The sequence below is a fragment of the Pezoporus flaviventris genome, unplaced genomic scaffold (genome assembly GCF_033815535.1).
Source record: "Pezoporus flaviventris isolate CSIRO_AGI_PZ_B2104156 unplaced genomic scaffold, CSIRO_AGI_Pfla_v1 ptg000007l, whole genome shotgun sequence".
In the NCBI taxonomy this organism is placed as follows: Eukaryota; Metazoa; Chordata; class Aves; order Psittaciformes; family Psittacidae; genus Pezoporus; species Pezoporus flaviventris.
This window is the reverse complement of record NW_026892555.1, coordinates 65268299-65278894: the sequence shown is the minus strand read 5'-3', so window position 1 is coordinate 65278894 and position 10596 is coordinate 65268299. Positions and strand designations below refer to the sequence as shown.

The window sequence follows — 10596 nt, the reverse complement described above, 5'->3', positions numbered from 1 at the left end:
TCTGTCCTGAAGTGCTGAAATATTCATGGCGGATCAGCGACTCCCCATACGGGCGGAGGAGCCGGGAAGCTAAAACGGTTCTTTAAAAGAGCAAATTTTCCATGTGAAGCAATTGCTCCCCCCGCCTTTCCCTCTCACCCCACCGGCCCGGGTGGCTGCCGGGGCTCAGCACTCCGCGGTAAAGCGCGGAGAATCCAAGCATGCCTCCCGCGGATCCTTGCTACAACGACAGTGCAACGCTGTAGCACTCTCCCTGCAGCCTGTTGACAGTCCTTGGAATTACCGGGCCCGGCTCCGAAGTGGAATTTTGATCCCTAAAAGATGTTTTGTTGCCCAATGCAAAACGCCACCACTTGTGTTACCTCTGAAACAGACAATTTATTGGAGTGAACATACCTTTTAACATATTTTTTTTCTTTTCTCAAGATAAATTTGTGCAGCAGGTGTAAACTTAGTAGAAGTGCTGTTTGTGAATTATATGCTAACAAGGAAATCAGGAGGAAAAACTCTCAGAAAGTCTTTATAACTAATGTTGGCATGCCTTAAATTAAATCTGAATTAAAATTTCCCGTTTGTAAACTTTCGGATGTAAACTTTTAAAAGTAGGTCTACGCTATAGCACGTGCTTTTTGGACATGGAATTAAATTACTTTCACGACATTGATCCCTTAAAGTCGCAGCCAGGAGAAATTCTTCAGAACAGCAATGACCAAAGTCTGTCCGTTGAACTGAGCAAACTGAACTTTAAATCCTCGGTTAAAAAAAAAAAATAAAGAAGAAAACAAGTTTTATATTTAAATTTAAACTCTTGCAAGTCTCATTTCAGTGTAGCTGACTCTTCAAGCGCTCCAAAGTCCTCCAGCCCTCGGCGGGCTTGTTAGGAACAAAACATTTTGCTTCCTGATTTGGGAAAGGCCAGAAACTCTTTGTTTGAGTCATGGTGGGCCAGGTTTGAGAGCTGTCCCTTGAGCACATTGGCGCCGTTCCCCACCGCGCGTCCCAAGGCGCCTGTTTCCAGGATGGCTCCTTTGGTGGTGGCCCAGGATACTGTCGTGCTGCTCAGGGCTTGGTTCAAAGTACTGTGCCTGAACAGAGGGTCGTGAAACACCCCGTCCACCCAGTTCCTGAGGTTGGTGACCGGCGAATCCTGGTGCCTGTCAATGACACTGACCGGGGCGGAGACGGCGGCGGCGGTGCCCGAGCCCCCGGGCCGCTTCAGCATGCAGGAGGGGTACTCGGCCTGGTTGAGGGAGGTGGCGGTGTGCGCCAGGGACCAAATCCTGGGCTTCGCCTCCAGCAGCTGCTGCCCCTGCTGGAAGCACATTTTGGACTCGCAGCCGCGCTGCCTAGCTCCGAGTGGGTCGGGGCCGCACTCTTCCGCCGCCGGCTTCAGGCAGCTCCGCGCCCGCCCCGCTGCCGCCTCTTCTTCCTCCTCTTCCTCCCCGGCGGCGGCCGGCGGCTGCGGCATCTTGGCTGGGGGCTCCGCGGCCCGCGGCGGGTGGCTGCCGCCAGGGAGCGGGTGCGGGAGCGGAAAGGGCCGCCTCAGCTCGCACTCAGAGCTCTCCGACTCGGCGGCGTCCAGGTCCTCCAGGTCGCTGAGCTCCAGCTCCTTCTCCTCCTTGCCCGTGGGCTCTGCGGGGTGGGGGCAGGGGAAGGGACAGCAAAAACAAGACACACGGTCACTGCCGGCGCCGCGCTGCCCGCGGCCGCCCCCAGCAGCGGGGCCAGGCCCGCCCCGGGGGCGAGCGGGCGGCCGAGGCCTTAAGTGCCTGGTTTGGGCAGGATACCCTCGGCTTTCCCGCTCTTCATCGCCTCTTCCTGAGAGCCCTCTTCCTCCTCCTCCTCCTCTTCCTCGTAGGGCCGCTTCTCGTCGGAACACTTGTTCCGCGGGGGCCAAGTCATCTTGTTCTCTTTCTTGAGCCGCCGGCGGGCATTGGCGAACCAGGTGGAGACCTGGGTGAGGGTCATCTTCGTGATGATGGCCAGCATGATCTTCTCCCCCTTGGTGGGGTAGGGGTTCTTGCGGTGCTCCTGCAGCCAGGCCTTCAGCGTGCTGGTTGTCTCCCGGGTGGCGTTCTTCCGCCGCGTCCCGCCGTCCATCGTGCCGTACCTGCAGACACAAGGGGCAAACCCGCAGCATGACACGAAGCCCTCACCCCCCACTTTCCCTCTGGCCATGTCTGATGCAGGGTCCCAGGGCCCCGGCACTGTCTGCTTGCCTAGGGAATTCCCTGAGGTGGATGGACCAGAAAGGGGGGAAATTGGCGAGAGCAGCTCAGCTTTAAGAGGGCAACTTGCCTCGAGAACTCAGGCCGAGGAAGGGCTCAGCTAACAGCAGCACAGGGCCATGCAAATCCCCACTGTGCCATGGCGGTGGTGGTGGTGGCAGGAGGTGGTAAAGCACCTTGCCTTTATTGGTGGTGAAGTCAATGACAACGTTTGAGGCAGCAGGGAAATCTTAGCAGCTTACAAACACACAGAAATCCCGCTTTCCTGCGGTTTGATCACTCCTTCCCAAGCGGAATATATCTGGGTGACCCCAGGGTGTAACTGTTAATAGAAATATATTTCCCCCTACTCCTTTTATTGGTAATCTCTCCTACCCTTTTGTTCCTGAAATTGTAGGAACCTAGCGCAGATGACACTGGGCTGTGACTGAATATTTAATGCACATCCTCCAGGAAAGGTCATCGGCACCCAATGGGCCTCCGAGCCTCGAACGGTGTGTACGTGGGTTTGTGCTGGTTCAAAACTAACACACGCACCGGGGATGCCCAGGCGCCTAAGCCTGCCTCCGCGCAGGGAAAAGATAATTACCAAGTCCACTGCCGTGGAGAGGGACCGGTGATCCCGCGCCTGCGTCCCTGCGGGAAAGGGGCTCTTCGGAGGCGGCACGCAGGGGCGGGGGGGGGATGCCGGGCTGCGGGAAGGGAGGTCCGCGGCGGGGCGGGCGGGGACGGGGAGTGGGCAGGAGGATGGGCTGCTTACCTGTCGTACTGGTACTGGCTGAGGGTGTGATCGTAGGGGTAGTAGGCAGCCGCCGGGGTGATGCCCGCATGCGCAGACCCGCTCCCGTCCTTCGTCTCCAAACTGTTCTGTAAGAGACACCGCGCCGCCGCCCTCAGCCCCCGCCGCGGTGACCGACCGGCCCCCCCGCCCGGAGTCACTGGGAGGATATAGGGAAAAGGGGGGAGTGGGGGAAGGATCTTTCCGAAGGCCCTCTGGCCGCGGCGAGCAGCGAGATCAATAGATTAACTCGCGCTGCTAAGGTGCTAGGAAAAGAAAAGGGGGGAAACCCCCTAAGGCTGGCCGGGATGAGTGCATCATTTTTTGACTATCCGGGGTCTGAGACCACCCCCACCCCCCAAACTACCCTCCCGGGCCGTCCCTCCGCACTCGGCCGCCACCGCCAGGGTCAGGCACGACTTTTAATTGCGATATCGTGAGATCCGCGCAGGGCTTGAATAATTAATGACCGCGGGGTTGGCAGCGCCGGTCGGCGGGAGCGGGATGTTGCGGGGAAGGGGGAGGAAGAGGAGGAGGAGAAGAAGCGCCTGGGGCTGCCCCCACCACGGAAGGGTAGCGGCCACCGCTCCCGGGGAAGCGGGGATGCGCGATGAGGACTGTCTGTCGGCGGTGCCGCAGGGGCGACTTACCAAGGAGTAGAAGGCGGGAGCCTCGGTGCCGTAGGTCACGTAGTTTCCATATCCCTGGGGCCCGGCGTAGGGGCCGCCGTAGACCCCCAAGGCGGCGGCGGAGCTGAGTTCGTGCCGGGCGGTGGCGAGCAGGCGGCTCTCGTAAACCGGACAGTACACCGGCGCCTGGGCGGGCGCCGCCGCCCCGCTTTCGGCCAGCGTCCGGCCGCTGGACTCGCAGCACGTCGTCAAGGAGTTGGTGCTCATCAGGAACTGGAGGGAAAGAGAGCGGCGCTGGGCGCGGGCGGGGAGTTGGGGAAGGGGACGACGACAGGGGACGACTGCCCAAAATAACCGAGTTCGGGTTTATATTTGTTATTTCTTATCAGGTCTCGCCTTTGGGGTGTCACCCCCCCTGCCTCCCCCCCCCCCTTCCGCGTTTTACTTCCATCAGCATAAACTGGAGGTTGCAGAGATGCAAGTATTTTACCAGTCTACCCCAACAACAACCACCACCACCCTCCCCATGGCTCTGGGCGTTTAATCCTCTGTACCACGTCGCTCCAGCCCTTTGCATTGAAAAAACACCTAACTTTTTTGGTGCGCTCTCTCAAGGCTGGGTTTACACCATTTTTTTTTCCCCTTGCAGCACGCTTCCCATCTGCGTTTTTTAACCTTTCCCCACCCCCCAAATAACTCATGCATATTTATTTTGACTGCGAGTTTGTAGCAGCCACGCACGCATCTGTTATTAACCTGCTGGTTTAGAATATTCCATTATGCTCCCACGGTCCGGACCTCAGCACTTCAGTGTTTAATTGGTAAACTGTGTATTTAATCGGGAAAGAGAAAAACAGCGCTGGGGTCCAGGGGGAGGGGGATATCTGTAGCTTCTCTGCTCACTATTCGCACCTTTATAACCTTTCCCCCTTTTCATTATCACCCCTTAAAACCCGAAATCACGCGTGTTCCTTCCCGGCGAGGGTACCGCTCCCGCAACCCTGGGGAGGACCGCTGCGCCCTAAGCCCCGGCGGAAGTCATCAGCAAGGGCTGAGATTTAATCAGTTCCCGCTGTCAGACAAAACATTCTTACCTGGGGTGCAGAGGAGTAAGGATAGCCAAACTGAGGATATGACATGGTACAGAGGCTCCCGGTTATCTAGAAACAAGGCGAGACGTCTGATCTGCACGCTATTGCAGCCTGGCTCTGCTCTGTTGTACCAATTGATTGGTAACCACAGGTCCCTAGATGCTTATAGGACGAAGCAGAAAACCACATTTAATTTATTTACATGAAATGTTAAAATTTCTTTCCCTTTCCTTTTTTTTTTTTAACAGAAGGGGGAAAACTAACAATAAAAAAGATGCACAGTGATTTTAGTACCTTTCCCTCTACACCTACGAAACAAAAATTGTTGTTACTCGTGGGCTCCGTCAAACATGACGGCAGAAATACTTAGTTTGCACTCACGGAAAAATAAAAGGGGGGGGGGGGGGGGGAGACAAAAGCGATGAAAATACATCAGTTCAGAAGCACGTTGTTTTAAAAGAGCCGAGCCTCTGACGTCACGCAAAACCTATTCAGATTAACCTGCCTGGAAGTTTAACATTCATTTTCGGGACCCTTTCCCCTGGCTTAGAAAAGAGTCTCGGCATCCCTCTTAACAGGAGAGAAACCTTTCCTAACAGGAGCGAAAGTTTGGAAAGCTCTCTGTCACAGGCTGCCTTCAGCATCTCCATGGATTTCTGCGGGGAAGGGAAGGACTGGGTTTAATCTGAAGGATCAATGTTGTATTAGCTAAGATTTCCCCCACCCTCCTTAGTCACTGAAGGGCTGGTAAGCACTTTTAATTAGAAATTAATTAATGAGCAGCTGCTTCTTCCCACCCCACAGTAATAATTAGTCTCAATTATAAACAAGACATATGAAGGGACACACGACTGAGTCTTCATTTAAGATTTAATCAACAGTTAAAATTAGCGCTACCGCTGACAATAAAGCACATGACATGGCAATCCTTGCTTTGCTTTTAGGCTTTTATTCCCGACGTGTGATTACAGGTAGGAAACCCTACAAGCGTATTCCGGGGAATGATTGAAAGGACGTGACTTTTCACGTTAGAACTGCTTTGATCCCATCGCAAAGCCCTGCTGGAAAAGCCAACCTTTGGCTGGGCGAGGGCCCTAGCCAGCCTGCCTAGCCTCAGAGGTGCACACAGCTGGACTGAGGAGAGGGAGAGTGGAGGGAGAAGGGAGTACACCTCAAAGGTGTCAACTGTTGTCTCTCACCCAAGAGCATCCACCTCTTCCTTGGTGGTTCGGTACTTCCCCGGGATTCCCTGAGAGAAAGAAGGGCTGAAAAAGGGTCTCACCTCCATCACCCCCTTCTCCTTCCCAACACACACCGCCGCTGCCAGCAGCCTTCCTATATTTTGGGTGTTGAGGAAGCCCCTGCCCCAGGCAGACAGTATCCCACCAGGAGCGGGGCAGGCTCCGTGTAGCGGCCGTCGGAGGAAGACGCTGGGGCCCTTCGGCCACCTCCGCCGTCCGGCGGCCCCAGAATCTCCCCCCAACGGCCAGCTACCTCCGGGCCAGGGCGAGTAGTCAGCAGTCGGGCGGGTGGAGGAAGCTCCGGAGTCAGCTCCGAGGCTGAAGCCGGGCTGCTGGTGCAGTTGAATGCTGCTCCGTGGTGTGCAGACTTGCTCAGAGAGATTCCTGGGTTCAGACATGTGAATAGCCCCAGGGTCACACTCTAATTAATGATGATGTTCTCTTCTTCTCCCCAGCTGGAAGACTGCCTCCCAGAAACGAATCTGCCCACACTGACAGCTCGATTGAGGGTGATTGATGACTATCTGGAGACCACAGTACACATAATATAATATCTGCTGCGTAATTGCTTTAATTTACAGATGAAAATACTAGTTCTCGGATTGAGTTAGACTACAACGAGCAGCGTTTTATGGCGCTTTGGAGTGTTTGCAAATAAAAGATATCAGATACACTACATGCAAATTATCCTGACAGCTCACTATCTGTAGCCGGGAGAAACGTATAGAAAAAGGGAATCAAGTGACATAAATAATCGGTTTGGAATTCTCCATTGATTTTTTTTTTGCAGGGGAAGAAAGTGCTTTTTCTTTCCTCACCTGAAATGCTAGTATTTTTTTTTTTTTCAGGGAATATTACTAACTTAGCCACTGGGTTTCTTTGACAGAAACGCTCTTTTATTCCTCGTGCTTCCCCGATGCTGCCAGGATACAACGATACTTTTAGTTACTCTCTACGACAGGCTTCCTCCTCTGCGAGGTGCTGAGGGGCTGTGGTATTGTTTGGGAAGAAAAGGCACCCAGTGTTTGCACAAAGGTCTGCACGAAGCCTCTGGTGCCGCTTCCTCTGCCTCCCCCACGGAGTGCGCTGACGGGGCGGGGGGGAAGTAAGAGGCAGTGGGGGGATATTTAAGCCCTAGAGTATAACTCACCGGTGCTAGGAGAGAGAACAGTTGCTCTTATCTCAAGAGTAGCTCGGTGTAAAGCACTATAATTAGCTGGGAGTGCTAGAGCAGTGCCTGGAGAAGTCCTCCCAGTTTTCCAGGCTACAGTTTGGAAGATGTCCCGGTGGTGTGGTTTGTTTCCCACCCCCCTCTTCTTTTCCTTCCCTCTTTTGATAATACCGCAGATGTCAACTCCGCAGTGGCCCACAGAACACTCCAGGTTTTGATATTTAGATGAGTCTATTAAACTTTAAAATACAAGGTGAAATTCAATATTTATAGTCCTTGTCTATTTTTATATCCCAGTTGTCTTTCACTGTGCCATGCAAATACTCCGGTGCCCATTTTTGCACTGAACTTTCCTGTATTAATCATGATAATTATTTGTCATTTTTCTTTGCAGACTGCCTGCTCTATTACTTTACCCCCGGTCAGCTCTGTGTCAGTTCCAATCTGTATTCCCTAGAAAGCAGTCATTAAAAAAAGCCCATCAAAACAAAACAACAAGAGGAAAGCTTAATAACCTTAAACACTTCATAACTTTAAACGCTAAAAGCTGACATTACATCTTCCTCCTGCATTTAAGTCCTGTTTCACTTACAATCTACAAATAATGGCCCCTTGTTGATAAGAAATTCCACACAACTGTATTTCATATTGAATTTTTAGTGCCAGTACAAACAAGCAGTAAGCCCCACAATGACTCAAAACAACCCTTGTGGTTCCCACACATAAACAACGTACCACTGTTCAAATCCACGCAAAGACGCTTAATGCTGTGGGCTATATCCTTTAGCATTTGGAAAATGCAAGTCTTTGCTATGCAATAAAAATTGATCCTTGCCAAAGCCCCTCTCCTGTACCAATTTGCTTTCTCCAAAGTTTTAGAGAGGAAACCCACCGCGATCAATAGGGAGAGTTCCCATCCTGCGAGGGCCAGCCTGCACACCCTGGCAAGCAGGTATTTTACAGCTAAAGCCCAACCAAACCTATCGCAGCGTGTTAGGTTTCTCTTCTCCCAGAACATGAAGCCAACGTTCATACAAGTTCTATCACAAAAGCATAGAACGAGGAGAAAACGCTGCGGTGCTGGAGCAGGCCACAGCAGGTAAACCCGAGAGCCTCTTCGGGACTAAGGCTTTGATGGACGTCTTCAGGGACCTGATCTGGAGGAAGTTTATGCAGCTACACTTTTACTATCTGCGTTTTCATCGCCTTCTCTTTTGGAGGAGTTATTGCCACTCCTGGAAACATTTCAGCGACGGAATTTGCTTATGGGCTATACAGACTTTAGCGAGCTCATGCAGTCTGCTTGGCTTTGTTTTCACCTTCCAGATTTAAAGCAACCTTGACACCGCCTGACAAACGCTGTGAAGCTCTACATGTTGCCCATTTGGGATGTGACATGGAACCGAAGGCAGCCTGCAACATTTTCAAGTAGATTAGCTCCCGCAAAGTCGCTATCGACAGTAAATACGACTGTGGGTTTTTTTCTTTTCCTGAGCCCATCTGAGGTGCAATCACATTTCCCGCACTCCGAGTGGAGGGACAGCGAACTCCTGCTGCCGACCCGCGGAGCCCCGCTGTGGCCGACGGAGCTGTGGTGACAAACCGGACAGTTGCATAAGGAGGCGCCGCTAATTAATTAGCCTCGATTACAGCCACTCATAAAAACAGTAGTTCAAAGCTACCCCTTTTAAATGCTCTCATTTTGCAATTCTCCAGTCCCCTTGGCAAACAATCTAGATTAAGGCAGAAAGGCCTCACATACTCATTCTGTTCTTTGTATTTATTAACTTTCGCACTTAAGAACTAGAGCCAACACATGCTCTCCCTCTCTCACACACATGCTCACACACACAAAACTTTTCCCCAATGGAAGCAATCGCCGCGCCCCAGGCAGCTGCCGCACGGATCGGAGGACCCTACAAACGCCTTTACCTGCTCGTTGCAGCGACAGCGCTCTCACTAGCCAAGCAAAGCCCGTCCAGGGCTTCCCGTCCCAGCTGCGGTACCCCAGCGCCGCGGAGCCGCGGGCACTTCAAGCCTTTGGGCACTCTGGCAGCGGACAGCTGGAACACGCTGCCCTGCGGAGATCAAACTTTCTTACTCGCAAGGTCACATTCTGTGCCTTTGAAAGTTTGCCTTAAAATCCAGAAAGTTTGACTCGATGCCTTACCTTAGCGCTCGCTGAACATCATATCCACACCCCTTTCCCAAGATATAACACACATATGGTAAAATACATTGCCCTCTGTCCTAGGTAAAGATTGCACAAAGCCAAGTGATTCATCACAGGTAGTTTCTCTTCCCTCCAGCAGTTCGTTTTCAGCTGCTAAAGCAGGCTCTGAAGAAGGGGGGGGGGGGGCATAAACCCCACCGCTCCCACCCACCCCCCCGCTTCCATAGAGACACACACACGAGCAGCACCACCAAAACAAAAATAAAATGTTTACCTGCGATCACGCCAGGCTCCAGCTAAAGCCTCGTCGCGCTGGCGGTGCCATGGCAGAGCTCCTCTCCTCCCGCCCGCGCCGGCTGCCGTGGCGGGGAATCCGGGGGGCCGCGGTGGGCATGTCCGGGTGCGCGGCACCGGTGCGGAGCGGCGCGGAGCAGCCGGTCCCTCGGCACCGCCGCCTCGCTACCCCCGCGCTGCACCAGAGTGACGTGCGTGCGAGCAGCTCCGCCGGCCGCACGCTGCCCCACCGGTTAACACTTTCCAAGGCGGCCAGGCACTCCGCTTCCAACTTTTCCCGTTTTAAACCAGAAGCAGCCAGCACTCGCTTGCTTCCGCGGGTTATAAACGGCGTCTGGGGCGTGGGGGACACCGTAATTAATAACAGGTTAGTAAAATTAGTGCTGCCACGCCGATAGTTGTCCTTGTTGCCAACAATAATTGCATTGATTCTGGAAGGACACGAATGTCCTCCATTTAACCTAATGATCTGCGGGTTGCACACTCTGTAAGACAGCCGTAGCGTTGATTAACCGCGCGCACCTCTGAACTGCCATTTATCTCTGCGAGTCACGACCGAGAGGAGCTAAACTTGCAGCAACTCTCCCCGCCGCTCCTGCCGCCTTTGTTTCCCTCCCGGGTGAGGAGGCGGGCTGGGACGCCAGCGCCAGCCCTGCGCGCAGGAGATGGGCACCTCACCTGGCCACCCACCGGGTGCAGCTGTACTCGGGGCCCCGAGGCAGCGCGGCAGAGCCGGCAGCTCCGGGGATGCCCCGGGGGCTGCGTGGGCCAGCCCCCCCCCCCCCCCCCCCCCCGGGGGGGGTCAGGGGAAGGCTGTGCGGCAGCACCCGGCACCAGGGACCCGCTCCCTGTAACGCCCCGGGGCCCGGTCCACAGCTCGCCCTGGGCTGTCCAACACCGGGGCTTCCTCCAAGCGGGCAGGTCAGTGCAGGAGCGCTTGCTACCGGTTACCCTCTCCGTCCTCCTGCGCCTCCCGCTCGCCCGCCCGTCC

General features: G+C 54.1%; 1 protein-coding gene across 3 annotated transcripts; it reads right to left on the bottom strand.

Moving 5' to 3' along the window:
- Window positions 1-347: 347 nt before the first annotated feature.
- IRX4 (iroquois homeobox 4) lies at window positions 348-10355 on the bottom strand. Of its 3 annotated transcripts, none has more exons than XM_061449015.1 (6): window positions 9586-10355; window positions 4730-4888; window positions 3657-3908; window positions 2989-3095; window positions 1788-2110; window positions 348-1632 (listed from the first exon to the last, which is right to left on the bottom strand). In XM_061449015.1, the coding sequence occupies exons 2-6, from the start codon at window positions 4772-4774 to the stop codon at window positions 878-880; spliced, it is 1482 nt and encodes a 493-aa protein (XP_061304999.1). In that variant the 5' UTR covers window positions 4775-4888; window positions 9586-10355; the 3' UTR covers window positions 348-877. The 3 variants fall into 3 exon arrangements, with proteins under 3 accessions (XP_061304999.1, XP_061305001.1, XP_061305000.1); XM_061449017.1 differs by having other exon boundaries at window positions 4730-4795; XM_061449016.1 differs by lacking the exon at window positions 9586-10355 and adding an exon at window positions 9309-9504.
- Window positions 10356-10596: the final 241 nt, after the last annotated feature.